Source organism: Phyllobates terribilis, unplaced genomic scaffold (genome assembly GCF_046119375.1).
Source record: "Phyllobates terribilis strain yellow unplaced genomic scaffold, ASM4611937v1 Scaffold_2__4_contigs__length_985480577, whole genome shotgun sequence".
Taxonomy (NCBI): Eukaryota; Metazoa; Chordata; class Amphibia; order Anura; family Dendrobatidae; genus Phyllobates; species Phyllobates terribilis.
The window spans coordinates 135,650,752-135,678,430 of record NW_027362762.1 but is presented as its reverse complement, the minus strand read 5'-3'; the positions used below and the strand labels follow the sequence as shown (position 1 = coordinate 135,678,430).

General features: G+C 44.1%; 1 protein-coding gene across 2 annotated transcripts in view; it reads right to left on the bottom strand.

The window, feature by feature from the left end:
- The window catches only part of CERS5 (ceramide synthase 5), a 72,276-nt gene that overhangs the window by 28,308 nt on the left and 16,289 nt on the right, over nt 1–27,679 (bottom strand). The window contains exons 1-3 of one of the 2 annotated variants that reach the window (XM_073662811.1): nt 10,691–10,765; nt 8,571–8,676; nt 571–701 (exon numbers count right to left, since the gene is read on the bottom strand). In XM_073662811.1, coding sequence (XP_073518912.1) covers nt 571–701; nt 8,571–8,676; nt 10,691–10,758 — 305 coding nt within the window. In that variant the 5' untranslated portion in view covers nt 10,759–10,765. Of the gene's footprint in view, nt 1–570; nt 702–8,570; nt 8,677–10,690; nt 10,766–27,679 lie in introns of those variants that run through there. The other variant, XM_073662805.1, reaches the window with a different exon arrangement.

The window sequence follows — 27,679 nt, the reverse complement described above, 5'->3', positions numbered from 1 at the left end:
CTGTGTCAATTCTCATCATTACACAACTTAATTGATGGACATCTATGGTTTGATTTCTCTGCCAGTGTGGATAGGATGGGTTGTTACCGATATCTGGTGAGAATTTCATGTCAATAGATCCTTTAAAAATGTACTTATAAGTATTGAATACATCACCAATATTCTTCCACCCATTTTATGAATGCATGAATGTATATTTATATATTAACATTTCACCTTTTTCCTTCAATTTAATTTAGTTTGCTTAGGCCTGTAATCCATGTTCAGTTGTCCACCAGACGTCCAGCATTGTGGTTGTACCATACGTGCAATAAAGCGCCTGTATTACCGTAGCAAAAACAGTGATCTGACTGCACCATGTAAATATATCCTGAAGGGGAGGATGCATTCACATGTTTTCTTGCATATTGCCAATAACAGACTAAAATCAGGCCTTGGGAAAGATTTTCAATTTTTCCTAGAGTTACACACAATTTAGTTTTTTTCATGTGTACGCCTACAAAACGGATGAATATAGATAAGGACATAGGTGGCAGTACAATGTATGATTTGACAGTATTTTTTACTTACATGCTCTCTGAAAATTTGGTCACTAAGCTTGGCTTATCCTGATTCCGCCTCTGTCTGAACCACCTCTGAATTTTACGTGCGTCCCAGTCCAGCTGTTTTGATAGCCCCTCCAGGTGCTTCCCATCGGGACACTGGGGAATATTCAAGAGCAGCATTAGAATAACAGGGTTATATACCTCCTATAATACTTTTCAAGCATGTTTTAATTCAAAGCTTGTGCAACAGTGTATAATTACATGCCACCTCAGAGGCCCAAAACAAAAAAAACTTTATATTTTACCTGCCCTCCCTGGGTCCAGGGCAGAGTCTCCACTGCTGCTCAGGGGCCTGTTTGGCTGCAGCAGCTGACGACACTAAGTTTAGCAGCTCTGTCAATGTAGATGACAAGTGATTGACTGCAGTGATGTCACCAGGACGTTAGCACTGTAGACTAAAAGGTTGGGTCACTGGAAGAGTCTCAGGGCTGAACCAGGGAAGGGTAATGAAAGCACAATTTTATTAATTTTTTTTTTTTTTTTTTTTTTACTATAAACTCACCTTAAAGACAAAATTTTTTTGTATTTTTTTTTTTTACTTTAAACCAGGAAATGCATTTAAAAAGGATTTACTTGGGAATTTGTTAATTTTTGGCAAATGTCTCGGAACTGCCAATGATTCGCTTAGTGAAATGGCGGGGACCGGGGCAGCATATTATTGAGAAGAGTGGAGGGGTTAGGTGGGAGATCAGTAAAACGAATATCATTTCAATTTCTTATCTACCTTCAGACCTTTGGCAAGAAAAATTTCAACGCTGGACAAACCTTTTAAAAGTTAAGCATCAATACACCTTTGTAGGCTTTTTTTTACCATGTTACTAGCATGCTAATTATAAAGTAACAGTAATTAAAGAGGATCTTTCACCAAATTTTTCATGCTGAACTGAGCACAGTAAGTGGTTGTGGCTGCAGACCAGAATTATTTTTTTCCCCCCAACTTTGCCTCTTTGTTGCAGAGATATTAATCAGACAACCATTCAAAAGGAAGGAAGAACATGGCTCCAGCTTAGATCAGATTTTTCAGCTCTGATCTCCTGGTATAACCTCCTGCAGGAGTCAGTGTAGCGGAGTTTACCTGTGTCACATTGCAAACCCTCCTATCAGCTCTCCTGATTACAGAATGTCAGTCATCACACTTATTTCTGCTGTGCTCAAGCTACTTGTAATCACTCTGCAGTGAGATCTGGACAGTCATTACATCTAACACAAGAGTAACCAGGCTGTTCTGGACTTACTCCTGTGTGAGATGTAATGAGACCCTGCTGTGCTCACACTGCAGACTCCTGCAGGAGGTTAGACCAGGAGATCAGGGCTGCATCATTACATCTCATACACCGAGAAACCTGCTCTGAGCTATGGTGGGGGGCGTGTTTTTCTCTCATGTGTGTGTTGTTTCTGCTTATGATTGGTCAGCATCATACAGTGAGAAGTAGTACACTCATTCGGTGAAAACTGTTTGATTACACCAACTTGGACTTCAAAAAAATAAAAAGTTAACTCATTAGGTGCCGAATACTATTATTTGTAATATCTCTACAACAGTGGCAAAATTTATATAAAAAGAAAAAACTTTGGTGAAAGGTCCTTAAAAACAAACAAACAAGAAAACAAAAACACATTATTACATATATTCTTATTAGTGATGATTGAATATGCCTCATTAACCCTTTCGGCGAGCACGCTCGGCTGCTCACCGAGTATTTTCGCGTGCTCGGCGTTTCATTAATTTTCGACAGCCTGGCGAACACTTGCAGGTGCATCGAAAATGAATGAAATGCCGAGCACGCCAAAATACTCAGTGAGCAGTCGCGCGTGCTCGCTGCAAGGGTCAATGAGGCATACTCGCTCATCACTAATTCTTATGCAACCAATTGAATTAATTCATACAGCATAAAGCATGCAAGATAATGTGGGCTTCAAAACATACCAGGGAAAGAGTCGCAAAATGTAAATAATAGCGAAGCGGACAGAGGTCATGTGAACTGCTAGGGTCAGAAAAAGTATTTGTCCCCAAGAAAACAATAAATGATTACATTCTATAGAGTGTTTCATTTTTATTTATTCTTTTTTTTAATTCTTTTTTTTTTTTTTTTTTTAAACTAGAGGGAAAGGAAAAAAAAATAAAATAAAAATACTATACTGCTGACGTGCCACCGTGGTCAGTCTTACCAATCACTGGCCTCAGCGGTGATGCCAACATGCAATGCAGATCATCGCTCAAGGGAAAGAAAGACCGGCAGTGATCACCAGAGCATTGCTGCTGCTGGATTAGACAAGATTAGCGGGCGAGTCGTGTTTGTGTTTTTGGTTTTACTATACTTTCTGCTATTAAGAGTCTGGAGTGATCGTTTATTTAGCAGACAGCCATCCCACAGGCTGGCCATACACGTTAGATGGACTTCCATACACAGGAGCGCTTGATCGGCTGAGCACTATGAGAAAGCCGCCATTTGACACGTCGGCTGTCAGCTTACCTCTGGGAGAACAATGCCATCAGCAGTCCGAAATTGGACTTGGCCAAATTGCATCAACCCCAACAATCAGTCGTCCTGAGCACCCGTACATATTAGACAGTCAGCCGAACTCTCTATCGGCAGGTTCAGGAGACACCAGTCTAATGTGTATGGGGGAACTTCTCACTTCCTGGGCTTCTGAGGGTAAGGGGTCCACATTGGTCAGGAAGATCACACTTACGGGATAACCCATTATTGAAGTATTAACCAGTCCAGAAAGATCAATCACATCCCGCTGTTATTGTGTTACACAGTCCTATTCACTGCTGGACAAAGCCTCGGGATTTATCTGATGCATGACAATGAGCACATCTGCCCGTCTGACTATACCTATGAATATGACACCGACTGCTCCAATATACGGCAGCGGTATACAGAATGCTCGTGTTTACTCTGTCTACAGGCCGTATGTATAATGAGAAGGGAATTATCCAGAGATGAATGGAGTTGTTCACGGTAATTCCATTTACAGCGCTGTTTTCATGTAAGCAAAGCTATATCCACAGGTAACGTACTGACACGGGGGTCAGATAAATGACTAAGGCCTTGTTCACATCTCAGTAAAGCCTTCAGTCATATACACTGGGTAGCAATACCAACAAATCGCATGGATGAATCTATGGGTGACAGACGCATCGCATCAGTCATCCATAGATTCCCGGTAACATTTACAGTTTCGTAAGTAAAAATGTGGCCATTTAACTACCAAATGTGCGCCGCTCCTGCTGCATGGGGCCACCACTAAACCTGTAACGGGGTTGTCTAATCTTTATTCAGGAGCGCACTGCTCCCCTGCTTCTTGCTTGCCAGGGGGCAGTGCGCTCCTAAAGATTGACGGTCCAGACCAGCGATATGGTCACACCACTTGTCCCAACTGTGCGCCTTCCACTGCTACAGACAGCGGGAACTTTCGGCAACGTCGGGAACAGGTGTTAGCTGGATCAAAGAAGCTGCGCTTGCACGCTGCATAGCAAACAGCACGTAAGCGATGCGATCCATGCCTAGAAAACCAGAAACATTCGAGACTGTCGGAGATGCCAATAACCCAGGCAATGAGCCATGAACTATAAAATTAAAAATCCATCCATTCAAGAACAGAGACATTTTAAATTAGTAAATTATAAAGTTTGTTTATACAAGTCATTTGCAATTTTACCCATTTATGATGAAAAAAAAACCTTTAAAAACACAGAAGTCTAAACCAATCATTGTTCTAATAGTTACGCATTATTTGACTATTATAGCTGCAAAAAAAAAAAAAAAAACCTGCAGACTTCAAGGACGTCTTTCAGGTGGATCTACTCGGAAAACTGCCTTAAAAAAACAAACTAGAAGCTCAAAAGAATGAGCATATTCTATTTAAGAAGTACTTGCTGTTGAGCTTTTAACAGCTTCAGGAAGCACAAAAAATTCTGAGAAAATGATTAAAAGAAGTCAGTAGTCAAAAAAAATTGCACACAAAAAACAGAAAAGAAAGAAAATGCTAAAAATACATTGGGGAAGACACAATAATAAACATGCCAGCATTTTCATGAAGCATCTTTATCATAAAAACACGTTATGTGCACATACAGTGGTGTGAAAAAGTGTTTGCCCCCTTCCTGCATTTTGTGATTACTTGTGTGATCTCTGTCTAATATTTACATTTGTTTTGTGATCTGACACATTGAAGTGTGACACACAAGCAAAAGAATAAGAAACACCACTGTACCTTTAGATTTCAGTATCAATAAAACACAGATTATGGAAAGCTCTATTTAAAAGAGCTAGAAAAAAACAATGTGGGGAAAGAAGTGGAGAGGAAAACAAGCAGCACAAGTCAATGCATCCACCCCTTACCCACATGAGAGAGTACAAGGTGCAAAGCAAGTCGATAACAAGTCTTATTGCCAGACAGGTCCAAGTGGGAGAGTGTCTCCCTGATACCTTTCTATCATTTCACACCCATGTGCCAACGTCTCACAGGACACTCATCTAGGAAAGCGAACTCTGTCCTCATAACCAGTCTGACCTATGGAACACACATGGGCAGTAATCCCATCATAAAGGGTTTGTGCCACGTTGAGAAGCTATCACCTTAGAATACCACCATTAGGTTAGGAGGTTTGGTAAGTTATTAATTACTGGGGGTCCGACTAAAGGGGACTTTCAGAGTCAACAGAGCACCAGAGCTCAGCCAGCACCGGCTTGAAGGTGAAGGGTGCACAAGCTTGAAGGTGAAGGGTGCACAAGCTTGAAGGTGAAGGGTGCACAAGCTTGAAGGTGAAGGGTGCACAAGCTTGAAGGTGAAGGGTGCACAAGCTTGAAGGTGAAGGGTGCACAAGCTTGAAGGTGAAGGGTGCACAAGCTTGAAGGTGAAGGGTGCACAAGCTTGAAGGTGAAGGGTGCACAAGCTTGAAGGTGAAGGGTGCACAAGCTTGAAGGTGAAGGGTGCACAAGCTTGAAGGTGAAGGGTGCACAAGCTTGAAGGTGAAGGGTGCACAAGCTTGAAGGTGAAGGGTGCACAAGCTTGAAGGTGAAGGGTGCACAAGCTTGAAGGTGAAGGGTGCACAAGCTTGAAGGTGAAGGGTGCACAAGCTTGAAGGTGAAGGGTGCACAAGCTTGAAGGTGAAGGGTGCACAAGCTTGAAGGTGAAGGGTGCACAAGCTTGAAGGTGAAGGGTGCACAAGCTTGAAGGTGAAGGGTGCACAAGCTTGAAGGTGAAGGGTGCACAAGCTTGAAGGTGAAGGGTGCACAAGCTTGAAGGTGAAGGGTGCACAAGCTTGAAGGTGAAGGGTGCACAAGCTTGAAGGTGAAGGGTGCACAAGCTTGAAGGTGAAGGGTGCACAAGCTTGAAGGTGAAGGTGCACAAGCTTGAAGGTGAAGGTGCACAAGCTTGACCTCCGCTCAATTCAAGATTTGCTCTGTTCTCAGATTTAGTGAAAGCCGAATGGTTAAACCTCCAGCAATCAATAACTTTGCTCCTGTACTATGGGTGGTAGCCTAAAGTGACAACTTACCAATTTGGCGCAGACCCTAAACACAAGATCTAATATGTATGTGGTCAACATAGAAGCAGTTCCAAGTCTCTGCCAATTTGCTTTTCCACATGACCAGAAATAAGGTGTCTGGGAGCTGCTTATACCTCACTAATATGGCTGGCTATAGTCTTCACTTCTCAGGTGATTTACAGTCAAGGTGGCCATGTCACAAGGATAATTCTGGCCATATACATAAGAGCGGGGTTAGCCACGTCTCCAATAAACACATGTGGTCAAATCATCCCTGAACTAGATATTGGGGGACAGTCTGGATGTCACCATCAAACACTGTCAAAATTTAAAAATTGTAAGGTCGAACTTTGTCTAAAGTGTATGGCTTGCATAAGGCACTTGCTTCAAAAATCACTATTTTTTTCTTCCTTAAATTATGGCTTTCAAAAGAAAAAAAAAAGGAAAACACAAGACAAAAAAAAAAATATTCAGGAGGTTAGCAAAAAAAAAAAAAAAAACACACTAGACCCTTCAGGTTTACAGATTTTGACTGCCGGAAAAAGACGCCATGTGAACATATTGGAGACGTTGACCAACTGACCCCTCCGTCATCTAACCCACCCAGCAATAAGGTGCCTAGATCCAGAGCGTTTATAAAGCAGTCAGAGGAGAGAACAGTTTTTGGAAACCCTGATGGGCCGTGTGTTGCCATCTTTTGCTCTGCAGAGGGAGCGCAGCGGCACTGTACAGGTATTCCTGCTCGTAAAGTAGTTACTGTAAGGAGTTACATTTTAAACAAACCTTTTAGACATGTGTAATAATTAGAAAACGAGGATTAATTAATGGCATGTGGCACTCTATGCATCAGCTTCCCAGCAGTCTGCGGGTAAAGACATGTACAGGAGTAATTTATTGAAGTAAGTAATTTATTATAAGTCAGGTTCTCTACATCCCTTTATGCTGATTTTGAGCTTGGCAATCTTCTAACTCATTCATATAAAAGGAATAAGTTCCAGTCAGTCTCCAAACAACTTATGCAATCTGTACCCACAACACATATGGGTGGCGCGATCAAGCTGCAGCAGCGAGACAATGGGTTTGAATCTGGCCAGGGCATGGGCTGCCAAGCAATGGAAATATGCGCAATAGCCCTAATCTTTGTGCCCAAGATAGAGAAGATATCAAGAGTCCCACAGGGTGAAGGAAATGATCTGTACGGCACAGCAGAATATGTTGGTGTTTTAACATGAAAAATAAAATATGCTACATTACATTGAAGGTTTATTCACAAAATCACGAGATATGCTGCAACTGCTGGGACACCCAGAGATACAGAGATTTTGGCTCCAGAACACCAAGAACTAGGATCTGCAACACAGTCTACATTCATTGTCAGACAACCAGAAAGAGCCGAGATCAGCACTGATCTATCAGACAGTCCCACAAACAATATATGGAGCGGTGGCATGCACATGCAACCACCACTCCATTTTAACCAGGCATTACAAAGTCTTGTTATTGTGGTAGTGGGGGTCCTAGTGGTCAGACCCCAGCAATCAGCAAATCCTGTGGATAGATGATAACTTGCCAAAAAGTGAAAACCTTTTAAAGGGGGCCTGTCTGCACAGATGGACTGTTCAAACCAAGCACAGGAACTCAGTGCACCCCTGGTGTTGCCAAACAGTTCAGTGCACCTGCCCATCTACATTTTTTTACCTCTCTCTATTTTGATTGACAGCTCTGGCTTTAAAGAGCCAGAGAAGGGTGGAGAAAGATGGAAAATAATTAGGTGGGAAGGAGCACTGAACTGTTTGGCCACACCAAGGGTCCACTGAGGGCCTATGCTTCGTTTGAACAGTCATTCTGTGCTGACATTTATATCTCTATCTTTATCTCAACATTTGACTCATCAGAGAGGATTAAAAAGGAACCTGACATCACCAAACCTGCCATTTACCTGCTGATATAGGATTAATCTTCAGGCAATAGCATTACTATCCTGTGTAGCCAGCTGACTTGAAGTGCAGCTAAGCAAAGAAAATTAAGTTTTACCCACGGTGTAATCTCTGTGTAGCGGCTCTTTCCAAGTCACCCGGGCAGTGCAGGGGAGCGATTATGTCACCGTCCAGTATACTGGGAGCGTGGCTGTAATCATGCCCCGGTACTATGAGTGACCGCCTGCCTACAGCCTGTGTGCACAGTAAGTGGTCAGTGTAAGTCAGCTTCAACGTAGTCGCTCTGCAGCGCTCTGGTGACTCAGAAAGAGCCGGAACATGGAGATTAAATTCTGGTTAAAACATTAGTTTTCTCAATGTAGCCGGCACTCCAAGTCAGCCGGTGACACAGGGTTTTAACTATATTTACCTGCAGATTAACCCAATATCTGCAAGAAATTATCATTTTTTGGAGATATCCAGTCCCCTTAAAGCAATGGAGCATGCTGAAAGAAGCTGGTCATGGAGCTAGATGGAGTCACTGACCTTTGTGATGGATATGAAGACTTTTTCTAGGATGGCATTGGGCTGAGCTTTTCGGGGTCCAGTGCCCTGGAGACCCAGTCGTAGTGCACATGGATTTGCAATAAACCTGGAAGAGACATAAATAACTAGTCATAAACCGATATCACCATAATAATTATGAATCCTTAAAAAAGGATCCTTCTCCAGTTTAACATTTGTCAAACAGGCCACATCATGAAATAGAGGCTGCAGAACTGAACAAAACAGTTTTTATTTTTTAATGTCTCCTCTCCCTTGTTGAGATATTAGCTTGAAAACTTGAAAAATTTGATTATAAAAAGGGGGTAAAAAGCCAACATCACAGGCAAAATTGAGGGGGGAGCACCAAGACGCTATTTAAGAATAAGAAAAATCCTGAAAAGTCAAATATCTAGGAATAGTGAAGAGGCAAAGAAGTAGAAGACACCCTGATATATAGCCAGGTATATAGAAAGGTCATTATTTTTTAAATAAAAGCACATTTTTTTCAATGAAGCCAACATTAAATGAATCAGAAATACACTATACATTGTTAATGTGGTAAATGACTATTCTAGCTGCAAACATCTTGTTTTTATTGCAATATCTACATAGGTGTATAGAGGCCCATTTCCAACAACCACCACTCCAGTGTTTTAATGGTACATTGTGTTTGCTAACTGTGTAAGAAGGCTAATGGATGTTTAGAAAACCCTAGAAAACCCTTACACAAGTATGTTAGCCCAGCTGAAAACGGTTTGGCTGATTTGAGAAGCTATAAAATTGACCTTCCTCTGAGCTAGTTGAGAATCTGGAGCATTATATTTGTTTGTTCTATGAAACTCGCAAAATGGCCAGAAAAAGAGAACTTTCATGTAAAACTCGACAGTCTATTCTTGTTCTTAGAAATGAAGGCTATTCCATGCGAGAACTTGCCAAGAAACTGAAGATTTCCTACAACGGTGTGTACTACTCCCTTCAGAGGAGAGCACAAACAGGCTCTAACCAGAGTAGAAAGAGAAGTGGGAGGCCCCGCTGCACAACTGAGCAACAAGACAAGTACTTTAGAGTCTCTAGTTTGAGAAATCGACGCCTCACAGCTCCTCAACTGGCAGCTTCATTAAATAGTACACGCAAAACGCCAGTGTCAACGTCTACAGTGAAGAGGCGACTCCGGGATGCTGGCCTTCAGGGCAAAGTGGCAAAGAAAAAGACATATCTAAGACTGGCTAATAAAAGGAAAAGATTAATATGGGCATAAGAACACAGACATTGGGCAGAGAAAGATTGGAAAAAAGTTTTATGGACAGACGAATCAAAGTTTGAGGTGTTTGGATCACACAGAAGAACATTTGTGAGACACAGAACAACTGAAAAGATGCTGGAAGTGTGCCTGATGCCATCTGTCAAGCATGGTGGAGGTAATGTGATGGTCTGGGGATGCTTTGGTGCTGGTAAAGTGGGAGATTTGTACAAGGTAAATGGGATTTTGAATAAGGAAGGCTATCACTCCATTTTGCAACGCCATGCCATACCCTGTGGACAACGCTTGATTGGAGCCAATTTCATCTTACAACAGGACAATGACCCAAAGCACACCTCCAAATTATGCATGAACTATTTAGGGAAGAAGCAGGCAGCTGGTATTCTATCTGTAATGGAGTGGCCAGCGCAGTCACCAGATCTCAACCCCATTGAGCTGTTGTGGGAGCAGCTTGACAGTATGGTACGCAAAAAGTGCCCATCAAGCCAATCCAACTTGTGGGAGGGGCTTCAGGAGGCATGGGGGTGAAATTTCTCAAGATTGCCTCAGCAAATTAACAGCTAGAATGCCAAAGGTCTGCAATGCTGTAATTGCTGCAAAGGGGGCATTCTTTGACAAAAGCAAAGTTTGAAGGAGAAAATTATTATTTCACATAAAAATCATTATTTCTAACCTTGACAATGTCTGGACTATATTTTCTAATAATTTTGCAACTCATTTGATAAATAAAAGTATGAGTTTTCATGGAAAACACAAAATTGTCTGGGTGACCCCAAACTTTTGAACGGTAACTATCTCTCTATCTATAAATGTTATCAACATGACAGATTCCAAACATAGTATATTGATGCTCACTCACCAACAACCCAATGTGCGTTTTATTGGTGCTTCGTCAGGGGTCTCTGTCAGATTTGTCTCTGAGGGCATGTACTTCTTCCCTGCATAAGGATGATCAATCATAAGCAGCAAGCATTGTGTAGGGGAGAAAAGAACACGCCCTCCTCTCTGCAGCTGTGTAGAGATACAGCTGAGCCAGTTATGTATCACTAGTACAAACACTTCCACATCTCATCTAACTGCAGATAGTGAGGAGGAAAGATAAGAGGAGATAGCATCACTGAGATCAGAAAGGGTTTGAAATCATACCAAACTCAGCTCTGCTGTATCTTTACACAGTAGATGCAGAATGACATCATGACAAACACTTTCAGATCTCAAATCACAGCAGTTAGTGGGGAAGGGAATGAGAGCGGATGGCACTTTTGTCAGCTTTGCCGTATCGCTATACAATAGCTGCAGAGATCAGAGAGGAGGGCGTGTTCTTTCCTCCCCTGCAGGATGCTTCCTGCTTATGATTGGTCAACATCATGCAGGTGGAAGAAGAAAACGCCCCCAGAGACAAATCTCAGTAACACCTAGTTCAACTTAACATTAATTATAACCCAATATCGCCACAACGGAGAAGACAAATTAAAAACTGTGTCTTACTCAGCTCTGCAGCCATTATTCTATGGTGTGGCCAGTTTAACAGGAACAACCTGGTGAAAGATCCTTTCTATACAATTAGCCCGGTCACTATAAGGCGCACAGACCCATTTCCAATCACAAGCTTCACATATCAGCATACATGCTAAGTACTCAGCTAAATTATGTATGTTTTCCTGCAATTAAGTTAAGTGCTTTAAAAGTTCACACTGTTAATACTGAAAATGGTTAAGAGTATAAAATGGATTTGTGCCAAAGTTTCTCTTTTCTCTATAGGTTTAGAAAAGATTCACGGTGAACATTCTTGCAAGTAGTTTACTGTAAAACTGCAATACTACTGCAATCTTAACCCTTCCCCGGCCAAGGACTTCTCACATACGTCCTTGCAGGGTGGGATTTTTGTGGCCAAGAACACATGAAATACATCTGGGACAAATTGCCATACCTCAGCTACAGAGCAGATCAAGGGCTGACTTTGAAGCAGAGATTCACGGCTGTAGTCGCAATTTGGCCCAAAGTACCGGTTAAATCGAGAGTTGCAGGTGTCAGACTCACTTTAACCTGCGTCATCTCAAAGGCTGGGTTGCGAGTACAGCAGTGAATACTAGCTTCAAAATGAGAGCTCTAGATTACCTCTATCCCTGTGATCTAGACTAAGAAACAGCTTGCTAAAATGCCCCCGTTCCTTAAAGGGGTTGTCAAATACAGGATGTATGCGATTCGTCAGTAGGAGAGCCGGAGCTGATTGTTAATGTCACGTGATCCCTGTGGCCAATCAGCTCTAGCTCTCCTACGGACGAATCACAAATCCTGAGGAAGTGAGAGCAGCAGGAATGGCGCCGGCAACGCAGTGGAGTATAGATGTTATTTCACAAGGGGGAAACCTAGGGACGGAAGGGGTTGTCCGAGTAGTGAATAACTCCTTTAAGTTGATATTAATCATTGGAAGGGTGGCAGGTGATTATGTGTGATCTCCATGTGTAAGAACAGGTGTGTATCATCAGCAAAGTTAATAAAAAAATTTATAAACCCTCATGCAATCCAGTGACCAAGAAAAAAAAAAAAATAGTTAATCAGGTCATATATACCCCAAAATTAAATGAAAACTAAAAACTTGCCCTGCCAAAAATAAGGCAAAACAATCAGAAAAATAAACCAGTTAGGTCTCCCAGAATATGGCGATTTTTTTTTTTTTAACCAAGCATTTTTATTGTGCAAACATTGGAAAACACAAATACAACTATAAACTTGGAATCTCATTAATTGTACTGACACAGAATAAAGTTGTCACTTCTGCCATACAACCAATGTAAAAAAGAAAAAAGATTTGAGGGAGGGAAAAAAAACAAATATTTGAAGTTTTCTTATTTTGGGATCATCTGCACAACATAAGGTCTGTGCACACATTGAGTAACATTTCTGCATCATTTCTCAATTTCTTGGCAGTAAAAACGGAGCTGCAATAATGCACTTTTTTGGTGCATTTTGGCTGAATTGAGTGAAGACAGTGGTGAAAAACGTAGACAAAAATGCACCGAGAATTGACAGATTATTTTCTGCACAAAATCTTCAAGTCAAAAATAACCAACATGTGCATGAGACTTCAGGTTTCTCATTCACCTTGCTGGCATCAGGATTGCTTCAGGTTTTGCTAGCCAATCTGCATAGCAAAAACACAACAAATCTGCAACGTGTGCACACAGCCTAATTTCTTCAAAACACGTTTGGGTTCAAAAATGGTACACAACCACTGCCCTTACTTTTCAATATGGGGTTATATCTGGAGGGAGGGGTTTCCGCTATACTAATGCAATATTGTGAATTAAAATCAATCTAGCAAACCTTGCACTCCAAATGCCAACTGATACTCCACATCTGAGCCCTGCGCCAGAGTGTGACCCCATATAGGTAGAAGTTAGGTATATATATATAGCAATTGTGCCATTTAAATAGGCATCGTCGCTGAGCCTTGTGACTGGCTGCAGCGTTCATGCCTGTAAATCATGATGTCACCGTTACAATCAAAGACCAGGGGCAGCAGCGTGGTTGGGGGTCAGGAGGAGTAACTTTCAAAGGTAAAGGAACATTATTAGTCTCAGTTTTGAAGACTCTTGTATTGAAAGAACTATTTTTTTTTTTGTGCATAATTACATAAGGTTTTTAAACCATGGCCTCCCACATCAAACTTCTCACATACAAGAAGGTGGCCATACACCTTAAAAACCAAAAGGAGTCATGCGTTCACAATACGCCACCATCCTGTCTCGCCGAGACATGTGCGTTTGGCCGACATTCAGCTAATGTGTACGATAGGCCATGGAAAGCCCTTTCATCCAAAAATCCTTTCATCAGTTCACGTCTGGTGGGACAAATGCCAAAACTGCAGGACAAAAACACACATGAAGAACTGTCTACCTCACAAGGAAAGCTTTGCAGGAATATTCAATATGCAAAGCATTGATGTAGCAATCTTAAAAGTCAATATCGATCTTTAAAAAATGGGCTTGCCACAGGACTTCAGATTAGAAGCCAAGCCCCTCATCAGTACACGTGTCTGCAAATGGAGTCTATGATGTGGCTTCTTATCCCAAGTCACGTAACAAGGCTCTTTAATGGGTCGATATTTAATTTAAGGACTGCAAATTCCAATAGGTGGCGCTAGATCTCCTGTTCTCTTTTTCTTAAGAGGGTTCTTCCATATTTAAATTCCCAGGGGAGCATTACATGGCCTATAAGTCTCTCTCCACAACGAGAAATTGTAACCCTTAGATCAGTAGCAAAATAGAAAAGGAGAGAGTAACTTTATAGGGGGAGGACCAGGCATCTCTTACTGCAGCAGACATACCACTGGTGCAACCTATGCAGCCACAGAGGGGCCCAGGAGCTAAAGGGGCCAGGTCCACCTCCAAAGCAGGTGGGATTGTGCAGAATGATGAGTTAGTGGACTGCAAAGGGCCCGTATAGTGTTCTTGCATCAGGGCCTCTTCTGTCTGGCTCCTGATCTTTTACCTGTGTAACTGGATCTGTTACCAAAAGCTGCTTTCCTTTATTTACCATCTAAGACCCCCTTCACACGTACGTATAGAAAACGTATGCGAAAAACCGGTGCATATGTCGTGTCACTCGTGTGTGATGTTTTTACCATCAGTGTGTGACAAGTGTTTTTCCGGTATGGATATAGAAGGAAAAATTACAAAGTTACTTGTGACGATACAGCTTATAACCTTTATCCAAGAGATGTCTTTGTGTTGATGTCTATTGGTCTGTGGAACAATGAATGTTTGCTAATTATGTTGATTAACCTTTGTGGACCCTGTGGCTTATTGACTCACAAGACAGGAGGACAAACTAAGCAAATTCATTAAATGTTCAAACAATGAGACATGAGGCTGCCCTTCCCCCCCAATCTGTGGATGTGTACTTAAAAAAGACATGTGCTTCTGTAGCAGAGAGACTTGGGACAGAAATTGGAAAGAGACTTTACAGGGAGAGTCAAGGATCAGTCTCTTCACACCATAAGCTTGGTAGTATGGCTTTACCCAAAGAGACACAGATAGCCCTGACTGGAAAGATACGGATCTGCTCCATTGACCATCAGAGAGCCCATGGATACATTTGGAGAGACCAGGTTGGGACGATAAAGTCACCTGGCCCAATGGATATGTTGTTTGGGGTTGCCAGGTGGGACCCTCTGGTCTCCTGGAACCCATGGAGACATTCGGAGAAGCCAGATTGGGACCAGCTGGTCATCTGGCCCCATGAAAACTCTTGTAGAGGCCAGGGTGGAACCCTCGGGGCTCCTGGCCTTGTACCTTGATGCACTGCTAGCTTCCTAAGCTTGCCACTACATTCTCTGTGGGGGCCCGCCAGAAGTGGAGGGCCACTGGTTGAGGTAGTTGGCCCTGGAAGTCGCAAAGTTGCAGCTGTTCTATCCCAGGTGGGCGGAGCAGAAAGGGTGAGACTGTAATGTTGTACCATCTTGGATATATGCTGGGACTATTCTATGTGTTTATTGTCCTGTTTTGCGGTTCAATAAAATATTGCCTCGCTGTTTTACCCTCACCCTGTGTTGTCTGAGTAGTCTTCACACTACTCATACGCACAGCACACGCGCACACATCTCTTGGCAGGAAAAATGCTGCAAAGAAAAAAAAAAAAAAAAAAAAACACTATATAAAAAAAAAAAAAAACTTTTTTTTCCCCCCATTTATTAGAATGGATGAAAAAAGTGGCAAAAATACTGAAAGGACTGACATTCAGACAAAGAAAAAGTAAAAAGCATGTTGCATGAGATTTCTTGTAGATTGTGAGCCCTCACGGGCAGGGTCCTCTCTCCTCCTGTACCAGTCAGTAACTAGTATTGTTCATGATTAGTGATGAGCGAGCATGCTCGCTACTGCTCTGTACTCACCCGAGCATCTCACTGCTCGAGATGCTCAGAGCTCGCCGAGTATTTCCGGGGTTATTCAGCGGGAGCTCGGGTCCCCTCTCTGCATGTTTGGCGCTCTTTAGAGAGCCAATGAACATGCAGGGATTGCCTGCCACTCACTGTAATGCCGAAGCCATGTTGGTTGTGGCATTACAGTGATTGGCTGGCCGCACGGTGTCATCAGGTCTATATCAGACCTGGCGTCGCCATGCTCGTCACAGTCACTCCGGAATCAGACAGTGTAGGGAGAGCTGCTGCTGAGCTAGGGAGAGATTTGCTTGTTTCTAGTTAGTGTAGGTATACCAAACTATATTAGAGACACATATCCATCTCAACAAACAGTCCTTCTGAGGACTAATCCATCTGCAGAAATATGGGGTTGAGGTCAGGGGAGCATGGGTGCCACACCATAAGTTTGTCCCCTTTTATGCCCATAGCAGCCAGAGATACAGATGTGTTATGTGCAGCATGAGACGGGGCATTATCATGCATGAAAATGATCTTGCTGCGGAATACACGGTTCTTCTTCTTGAACCATGGAAGGAAGTGCTGTTTGAGAAACTCAACATACATTATGGAGTTCATCTTTACCCCTTCAGGGATCCTAAAAGGGCCGACAATCTCTCTCCCCATGATTCCAGCCCAAAACATTACTCCACCTCCTCCTTGTTAGCGCCGTAGCAGTGTTTGCATGGGGTGTCCATCAACCAGCCATCCTCCACTCCATCCATCTGGACCATCGATATCATTTCAAGTCTCAGTAGCTGTGAGTCTGAACCGCATATTCCTCACCCTGAACCTCCTTCCTCCCACCATGCCGAGTGCCCAGAAATAACTGATCCCACACTTGGACACTCTGAAGAGCTGTTCACTTTTCCATTTATAGATTCGGGCCTCTCGCCCGGTCCTCTTGAAGCGGGGCAAAAGGAGATCACATGTAGCCATGCCCAAATATTTGAGCAGCCACGATCACACGAAGGCGACGGTGGGAAAGTGTCACAAGAGGTGGACGTTGATGAGACAATTGCCAGAAAGTCAGGAGGAGGACCAGAGTGCGGAAGTGGAAGACGAGGTGGTGGATGATATAGTAACTGACCCAACCTGGAAGGAGGACATGCAGAGCGAGGACAGCAGAACACAGGGGGAGGGAGGCAGAGCACCCCAACAGGCAGGAAGAAGCAGTGTGGTGGCCGCAGAAAGAAGGCAGGCAACCGTTCCCCATAACACCAACACAAAGGAAGTTGCCAGTACAACTGTTAGGTCTTCCCGAGTCTGGTTGTTTTTTAAAGACTCTGCCAATAACCCCAAAAAGGCCATTTGTACCACCTGCCAGGCCAGCATTAGCAGGGGTGGCAAAACTACCAGCCTGACCACCACCAGCATGATCAGGCACATGGCAGCAAAGCACCCGACTTTGTGGGCCAAAACCCAGGGTCCAGGAACAGTGTCTGCGGGTGGCACCATTGCTTTTTCTGCTATTTTGCATGCAAAGCAATCCCCTGTCCATGGTGCATGCGAAGATGCCTCCTGCCCTGCACCTGTCGTTGCACACTCTGAAGTAGCAGCATCAGGAAGCACGTCCACGTCCCAGCACAGCGTTCAGTTGTCCATACCCTAGACCTTGGAAGGCAAGAGAAAATACGCAGCCAACGCCCCACAGGCCACACTACTAAAATTCCCACATTTCACGACTGCTTGCGCTCGAAATGTTGCCTTTTAGGCTGGTGGAGACGGAAGCATTCCGCAAACTGATGGTGGAGGCCGTCCCTCGGTACTCGGTCCCCAGCTGCCACTATTTCTCCCGGTGGGCAGTCCCCGCATTACACAAGCACGTGTCCCAAAACATTAGCCGTGCCCTCAACAACGCAGTTACCGGGAAAGTCCACCTAACCACGGACACGTGGAAAAGTGCTTGTGGGCAGGGACAGTACATCTTGCTGACGGCACACTGGGTTAACACAGTGGAAGCCAGGACCCAGTCGGACCTTGGGACGGAACACGTCCTCCCGACACCAAGGATTGCAGGCCCTAGGTCAATCAGGGTTGTCCCCACAGACTACAGCTCCTGCACCACCTCCTACTCTTCAGCTTCCATCTCTGAAATGACCACATCAGTCACAAGCTGGAAGCACTGCCTCGGCCAAGCAGCAACAGGCTGTGCTGAAGCTAATATGCCTAGATGACAAACCGCACAATGCTGAAGAGTTGTGGACAGCTCTGAAAGAGCAGGCAGATCTGTGGCTCACACCGCTGAACCTATAGCCAGGCATGGTCGTGTGTGACATTGGCCGGAACCTGGTGGCGGCTCTGAGGCAAGGCGAGCTCACACACGTACCATGCCTGGCCCATGTGCTCAACCTCGTGGTTCAGCGGTTTCTCAAATCCTACCAGGAGCTGCCGGATCTGCTTGTTAAAGTACACCACCTGTGTGCCCATTTTAGAAAGTCACCTACAGCTTCCGCCGCCCTTGCCGTGTTTCAGAGTTTGCAGCTTCCGGCTGATGTGCCCACGCTTTGGAACTCTACACTGAACTTGCCCACGCGTTGGAACTCTACACTGTGCCCACGCGTTGGAACTCTACACTGTGCCCACGCGTTGGAACTCTACACTGCAGATGTTGGGAAGGATTTGTGAGCAGAAGAGGGCAGTTGTTGACTACCAGCATCAACAAGGCAGTCGGTATTCAGTTCAGACTCCACATATAAGACCTCAGGAGTGGACATGGATGTCAGACATCTGTACCATCCTCCAAAACTTTGAGGACTCCACCAAGATGGTGAGCGGCGATGACATCATAATTAGCGTCACCATCCCGCTTCTCTGTCTTCTGAAACGCTCTCTGCTCACAATCAAAGAGGATGCATTGCAGGCAGAGCACGATGAGATGGAGCAAGGAACCATACAGGGTGATTACACACAGCCCAGCCTCATCTCATCCCAACGTGGATTGGGTGACAATGAGGAAGAGGAGGAGGAAGAACAGGAGCTAGTTTCATGCGCTATAGACGGTACTACCTGCACACAACTGTCATACCCTTTGTTCAGAGTGGATGGCCAGAGGACAGAGGAGGAGGAGGAGGAGAGCATGGTCAGTCATCCTCTTGGTGAGGACACGGAAGTCTTACCTGTTAGTAGTCTGGCACGCATGGCTGAGTGTATGTTAAGCTACCTTTCCCATGACTAGTGTTGAGCATTCCGATACTGAAATATCGGGTATCGACCGATATTCGGGGTATCGGAGTTCCGATACTTTTAGAATATCGAATACCGGAATCAGAAGTTCCCATAATGCCTGCGCTCTGCAATGTCTCTGAAGGATGACAAGCTGGATGGCAGCGCTCAGCTTACTGTACTTGTCATTTAGTGTTAAAGGATTTATTAAAAAAAAAATAATAGTGTTTTCATGCACCGTCTCTTTAAAAAAGCCGTCCGGCAATTCAGCATCTGTACCCGACAATTTATAACAGAAAGAATAGAGCATCACACATAGATTAGATAGATAGAAACAGGTCAGTCACATATATAATAAGTACAGTGACAGTGTTGATTACTGTACTTGTCATTTAGTGTTAAAATAAAGGATTTATTTAAAAAAAAAATTGGCGTGGGGTTCCCCGTAATTTTAGGCTCTAGCAAAGGTTAAGCAGACGGCTGGGGCAGATGTTTGAAGCCTGGGAAGGGGGTAATACCCACGGAGCTTCCCAGGCTACTAATATCAGCCCCCAGCTGAATACCTAGCCTTTACTAGCTATTAAAATGGGGGACCCCCACCAAAAAATGACGTTGGGTCCCCCCTATTTTAATAGCTAGCAAAGGCTAGGCAGACAGCTGGGGGCTGATATTAATAGCCCAGGAAGGGTGCCATGAATATTGGCCCCCTCCCAGGCTAGAAACACCAGCCGTCAGCCGCCCCAGAAATGGCGCCGTTTTCCTTCATGTAGAATTAACCTACAAGGAAAGAAAGGGCTTATTTTTATTCCGATATTTGTGTCCCATTGACTTGCATTGGTTTCCGGTATCGGAATCGGCGATATCCGATACTTTTTGGGTATCGGTCCGATCCAATCCGATCCGATATTTCCCGATATCGGAAGGTATCACTCAACACTACCCATGACCCTCGCGTTCTCAATTTTGGGTGACAGTTATTACTGGTTGGTGACACTTCTAGACCCACGCTACAAGGAGAACTTTATGTATCTCTTATTCATGAGGCAGACAGGTCTACAAATATGGGGCAGTACCAGAAGGCCCTTGTTGCAGAACTATTAAAAAAAATTCCCATCTGAAAACGCTGGCGGCAGAGGTCACAGTTCGTTGGACAACCAAGGAGTACAGGCGAGAGAGACACAAATGCAATCCAGCAGAGGCAGGGGAACACTGTCAAAGATCTGGGACAGTTTTCTCAGACCCTGCCATCGCACAGGCCCTGAGGTGTGGGGTACTCTCACAAGGAGTGCAAAGTTTGGGAAGATACTGGGAGAGTACCTTGCTGACCGTACCAACGTCCTCCGTGATTCTTCTGTGCCTTATAATTATTGGGTATCCAAGCTGGATACGTGGAATGAACTGGCTCTCTATGCCTTGGAGGTCCTGGGCTGCCCTGCTGCCAGCGTTTTATCAGAGCGGGTTTTTAGTGCCGCTGGTGGAATTATAACGGATAAGCACATCCGCCTGTCAACTGAAAATGCTGACAGGCTGACTCTTATAAAAATGAACAGGGCTGGATTGGGCCAGACTTCTCAACACCACCGAATGATAGCAGCGCAACAAACTCAAATCCAGTGTATTCCAATGCACCTCTTCACACCCACACATGCGTATACGTTACCTGATTTTGGCTATTTGCTCTTGTCCTCCTCCACCACCATATCACCAGGGTGACCGCGGTCCGTGATGCAACACCCACATAATTTTTTTAAAAGGGTGTTTATGATGCCCGTAAAAAAAAAAATAATAATAATTATACAGTATGTTAAACATTTACCCCTGGGGGGTATACATGGTCAGCCCATATACTTAGTGCATGGGCATAACAAGTATAGGAGACCCAGGAGACCAGCTCCTTTCTAATGGGAACATTTTTTTTATGAGACCCTCTAAGTCTCTTCCAAGGGGCATTGGAGTGCCTCCCAATTTTTGGCAGCCCTTGCAATCACTACATAGGCCAACACTATGGGAGACCCTCTTTCTAATGGGAATTTGTCGTTACTGTGGCCCTGCTCTATGTGTCACTAAATTCTTACTGGGGTTTTTCCCAAATTTTGGTAGCCCTTGCAGTCACAGCATGGGCATTACCACTATAGGAGACCGGCTCCTTTATAATGGGAACATTTTTTTCACTGAGACCCTCCTCTATGTCTCTTCAAAAGGGTATTGGATTGCGTTCAAATTTTTGGCAGCCCTTGCAGTCACTGCATACGCAATAACCGTATAGGAGACCCACTTGTTAATAATGGGAACAACAAAGCATAGCCGGCTGATGGCTCTCTAACAATAGCAAGGGCCGCCTGATGGCCCTATAAAAATAGGCTTTGTGACTTTCAGAGTCCCTCCATCATAAATGAAACAGGATGTGTCTGATGATGTGTCCTACACCACATAGCCAGATAAGGTACTAAAATGTTAAAATGACATCTCCCGGTGAATGCGTTAGTCTTAAAAAAATAACGTAAAAAAAACCCAAAAACAATAGGATCATTCTTTAGTATAAAAAACAGCTTCACCAATTTAACCTCAATGTAATCACATTGTTCAGCTCCTGCACCTCCTCCTCCATCTCCGAAATGACCACATCAGTCACAAGCTGACAGCACTGCAGCACTGCCTAGGCCAAGCGGCAACAGGCTGTGCTGAAGATAACATGCTTAATGCTTAGGTAACAAACCGCCCAGCGCTGCACAGTTGTTGAAAGCTGTAACACAGCAACCTGATCTGTGGCTCTCACCGCTGAACATACAGCCAATCATGGTCATGTGTGACAATGGGAGGAACCTGGTGACAGATAAATGACAGCTGGAGTAGATACGGTTTCCCTCTATGCCAGTCCTTTTACTGAGCTAAAGAATATGGCTGTGGCGAAATACAACTCCCACTGAGAAGCTGTTTCAGATTGAAAGACATTGTGCCCACCAGAGGATTTGATTCTGAGGGCTCACCTTTATCCCTCCCCGCTCAAGAGCCCCATTGCAGCAGCAAAGTTAGAGCTATCATGAACTCTCCAGGAAGCCAGGGCACACCAGAGGACTCTCTGGTGGGACCGTCCAACCCTGCCGAGAAGCAGTCCTGGCTAAGAAAAGTGTGTGGGAAGGTTCCCGGACACTCTATGGCTGCTTTTTTACTGAGGTAGAAACCCACGCAATCATGGGGAGAGCATACAAAATCCTTGCAGATGTTGTCCTTGCTGGGATTTGAACCCAGGATCCCAGCGCTGCAAGCCTTCAGTGCTAACCACTGATCCAATGTGCTGCCGTTCACCCTCTAATATCTAACAGGCTGGAGAAACTTGCACCTACTGCCACCCTATCTTCAGCTCCTTTGTGAGAAAATGTATTTGGGCAGCCAGTCTACCAAATTAAATTCCTGAGAAGGAAATTGGGGATGGCTTCGCTACGGGTACTGGGGGCAGTGCTAATACCATGGCATCGTACCATAGTTTACTGGAAATATTCCAGGCTGGTAGGAGGCAAGCAAATTCCCACAGAAAAGTACCAGCACTAATGTTCAGGGACCCGCGCTTGTAGAAGACTGAGACATCGGGAGAAATAGTGACAGCTGGGGACAGAGTATGAACACGAGGCATGAGGTTGTGAAAAGATTCTGCCTCCACGAGCCTAAAAGGCCACATTTCAAGTGCAAGCAGCTGCCCAGAAATCTGGCAGTTTAGTATTGCGGCCTGTGGGTGGGTGGGTGGCTGGCTGGCTGCATACTTGCGCTTGCATTCCAAGTAACAGAAAACTAAGCAGATGTTGGTCTCTATCATCATCATCATCATGGCCTCACCTTGGCACTATAAACTCTCCTGAAGGAGAAGCAAGGGCCAACCGGAGGGGTCTCCGGTTTTCTGGCGAGTCCGTCCAACCCTGCCAAGAAGCAGCCCTGGCTAAGAAAAGTGTGGAGGAAGGTTCCCGGACACTCTATGGCCGCTTTTTTAATGTGGATCGGACGTGCTTATGCATGTTATTTCTCAAACCGCATTGCAGATCAGGCCATTGCCGAACTCTGTAGTCATGAAATTAAATGCACAAAGAAAGATGTGTTTGTGTCAAAGCACCACCGACAAGTGCGAGTTGATGTGAGACGGGCTGCCAGCATACTTGCGCTTGCATTTCAAGGAATGGGGTAGGGACAACTGAACGCTGCACTGGGACAAGGACAGTGATTGTTGCAAGTCTGCAAAGCATGTGCCAAGGATCACTTATGATGGGCACACTTTTAGGCAGTGACCTGGGAGTCATAAATGCTTCCAGAGGTCTTCCCCAATGCTGTTCCCATGTCTTTTCAGCACTGTATGCATGTGTCTGATGATGTGTCCCACACCACATGCCCAGATAAGGTTGTAAAATGTTAAAATGACATTTCCCAGTGAATGCATTTGCCTTGGTTGAAAGCAATGCAAAAACGCATCAAAACGCTACGTGTGAACACAGCCCAAGGCGTGGAGGAGTATTTTTGTTTTTGGCTATTTATTTTGCCTTATATACAAGTCATTATCCTGGAAAGGATGATCCTTAACATATTTCCCAGGAAAATCCAATTTGGTTTCGTTTTTGTATGTTTTATTGTGAGTCCGTAAAAGTGGCAAAATACTCTGACAACATTGCTGAAAGCAGTGACCTGTGAGTCAGAAATGCTTCCAGGGGTCTTCCCCATGCTGTTCCCATGTCATTTGAGCACTGTTCCCATCAATTTGGGCAATTTTTAGTCCCTCTGCAGACCTCCGGGGGGGGGGGGGGGGGGGGGAGCCGCCTGAAAAATGCTCGAGTTTCCCATAGACTTACATTGGGCTCATTGCTCGGGTCGAGCACCCAAGTATTCCAATGTGCTCAACCCAAGCATTTTAGTGCTCACTCATCACTATTCATGATTATTGTATTTGTTTTTATCATATATACCCCTTTTCACATGTAAAGCGCCATGGAATAAATGGCTCTATAATAATAATTATTAATATTTCAGAAACTTCATTCACTTTGCTGATGCAATAAAAATCCTGTTTTGTTGAAAAAAATGCAACGTGTGAACATACCCTAAATGAAGATTTCATTAGAAGCTACACACTAAACAAGGCTGAATATCAACCTATTTATTACAAGCCAGTATCGCAGGTAACCTGGCTCGGATACAAGACCACCTACACGCATTTCATTGAGATGTCATTATCTAACCACAGCCCGTAACCACTACTAAATCAGAACAGACGCACACGGAAACCTTTCCTTAATATTTCACTGCATTTCCTGTAAGCCTCACCTCGCTCTCAGCGTCAGAAGATGAAATTTCACATCCATGTGTCCGTCTTTGAGCCATAGTGAAAGCCTTGTGTTAAAAGCCTCCGGGAATCATTCCTGATGGAGTGCAACAAACAGCACACACTGTCTGCTCTGACCAACCTACCAAAATACCAATGCGCTTGGTGGATATTTGCATCTTCTGTGCACATCCCTTTCATTTCCTAGCTTTATGTTTGGTTTTGTACTTTTAGGCTATGTTCACACACATTGTGTTTTTCAGCGTTTTTTGATGCAGATTTTTATGCAAATTTTCAGCTACTGTTTGCAGTACCAGCAAAGTCTATGAGAAACCAGAATTCTCTTTTTACACATCAAGGTTTGTTTTTTTTTTTGCGTATTTTGCGCCTTGGTTGGGTTTTTGGAAAATAGAACATGTCACTTCTTTCACCTATAGGAAGTAATGGGTGGTGAAAAAAAAACATTGAGAAAACGCATCAAAAACGCACCAAAATGAAACGCTGCTCACTGACCAGTCAGTCGGGGGTGCGTGCAATTGGGTCATGTCTGGGGGAAATCAAGGAAATCCGGAAGTTGATGTGACATCAGCGGCGGCTGCAGCTGGGGTTACGTAACGCAGACTGACTGGTCAGCGATAGCGCCGCTCCCAGGCACATATGGCAGCAGAAGGTATTTACAAAAATACTTAGTTAAAAGGTCTAAATCGATGGGTGTAAATCGACACTGTGGATCCCCAGCTCCTCCTCACTATGCTCCGCTCTATTGGCCTCAAGGACACTGTTCTCTCCTCCTATCTCTCTGACTTTCGCCGGCTCCTCCTCCTCTCTTCTTCCCCTTACTGTAGGGATTCCTCAAGGATCAGTCCTAGGCCCCCTTCTTTTCTCCTTATACACCACTTCCCATTGGACAAACAATCAGCAGATTCGGTTTTCAGTACAATCTCTATGCTGATGACACCCAATTATACACCTCTGCTCCAAAGATAACCCCTGCATTACTACAAAAGACCAGTGATTGTCTTTCTGCTGTGTCTAACATTATGTCCTCCCTCTGTCTAAAACTGAACTACTCGTCTTTCCTCCCTCCACTAACCTACCTGTGCCAGATATTGCCATTTCCATTTGTGGCTCAACCATTACTCCCCAGCAACAAGTCCGTTGTCTTGGTGTCATTTTTGATTCAGATCTTTCCTTCACTCCTCACATCAAATCACTCGCTCATGTCATCTACACCTCAAAAACATCTCAAGAATCAAGACTTTTCTAACCTTTGACTCGGCAAAAACGCTTACTGTAGCTCTTATTCATTCTCGTCTGGACTACTGCAACTCTCTACTTATCGGGCTCCCTCTTACTAAACTCTCCCCTCTCCAATCCATCCTTAAAGCAGCAGCCAGGATCATATTCCTCGCCAACCGCTACACCGATGCCTCTTCCCTGTGCCAGTCATTGCATTGGTTGCCCATCCAATATAGAGTTCGTTTTAAACTTATCACGCTTACCCACAAAGCGCTCCATGCTTCAGTACCCCCCTACATCTCCTCCCTTGTCTCAGTCTACCACCCTACACGTGCCCTCCGTTCTGCCAATGACTTAAAACTAAAATCCTCCATAATCCGAACTTCCCACTACCGTCTCCAAGAATTCTCGCGTGCTGCGCCAATTCTTTGGAATGCACTACCCAGGACAGTTCAATTAATTCCCAATACCCACAGTTTCAAGCGGACCCTAAAAACCCATTTCTTTAAACTGGCGTATCGCCTCCACACACTATCTGTCCATCCCAGTTTTCCCTCATATTAAAATCTTCTTCAATTTCAGGTTCATACCAACCATGCACTTAATAGCCTCGGTCTGGACTGTACACATACTGGCAGGCGACCAGTCCATGTAATATTATTTATCCTATTTAGTATATCAAGGCTGCATTATACAATACACTGTGTGCAGAATTATTAGGCAAGTTGTATTTTAGAGGATTATTTTTATTATTGATCAACAACTATGTTCTCAATCAACCCAAAAGACTCAAATATCCAAGCTTAATATTTTTGGAAGTTGGAGTGGTTTTTTTTTTTTAGATTTGGCTATCTTAGGAGGATATCTGTTTGTGCAGGTAACTATTACTGTGCCGAATTATTAGGCAACTTAATAAAAACCAAATATAATCCCATCTCACTTGTTTATTTTCACCAGGTACACCAATATCAGTGCACAAAATTTAGAAATAAACATTTCTGACATGCAAAAACCAAAAACAAAAAAAATTAGCGATCAATATAGCCACCTTTCTTTATGATGACACTCAACAGCCTTCCATCCATAGATTCTGTCAGTTGCTTGATCTGTTTTCGATCAACATTGCGTGCAGCAGCCACCACAGCCTCCCAGACACTGTTCCCAGAGGTGTACTGTTTTCCCTCCCTGTAGATCTCACATTTTATGATGGACCACAGGTTCTCTATGGGGTTCAGATCAGGTGAACAAGGGGGCCATGTCATTATTTTATCCTCTTTTAGACCTTTACTGGCCAGCCACGCTGTGGAGTAGTTGGATGCATGTGATGGAGCATTGTCCAGCATGAAAATCATGTTTTTCTTGAACGATTCCAACTTGTTCCTGTACCACTGCTTGAAGAAGTTGTCTTCCAGAAACTGGCAGTAGGTCTGGGAGTTGAGCTTCACTCCACCCTCAACCCGAAAAGGTCCCACAAGTTCATCTTTGATGATACCAGCCCATACCAGTACCCCACCTCCACCTTGCTGGCGTTTGAGTCGAAGTGGAGCTCTCTGCCCTTTACTGATCCAGCCTCTGGCCCATCAAGAGTCACTCTCATTTCATCAGTCCATAAAACCTTTGAAAAATCAGTCTTAAGATATTTCTTGGCCCATTCTTGACGTTTTATCTTCTGTTTCTTGTTCAAAGGTGGTCGTTTTTCAGCCTTCCTTACCTTGGCCATGTCCCTGAGTATCGCACACCTTGTGTTTTTTGATACTCCAGTAACATTGCAGCTCTGAAATATGGCAAAACTGGTGGCGAATGGCATCTTGGCAGCTTCACGCTTGATTTTCCTCAATTCATGGGCAGTTATTTTGCGCCTTTTTTGGCCAACACGCTTCTTGCGACCCTGTTGGCTATTTGCCATGAAACGCTTGATTGTTCAGTGATCACGCTTCAAAAGTTTGGAAATTTCAAGACTGCTGCATCCCTCTGCAAGACATCTCACAATTTTGGACTTTTCAGAGCCCGTCAAATATCTCTTCTGACCCATTTTGCCAAAGGAAAGGAAGTTGCCTAATAATTAAGCACACCTTATATAGGGCGTTGATGTCATTAGTCAGCACCCCTCCTCATTACAGAGATGCACATCACCAGATTTACTTAATTGGTAGTTGGCTCTCAAGTCTATGCAGCTTGGAGTAGGACAACATGTATAAAAAGTATCATGTGATCAAAATACTCAT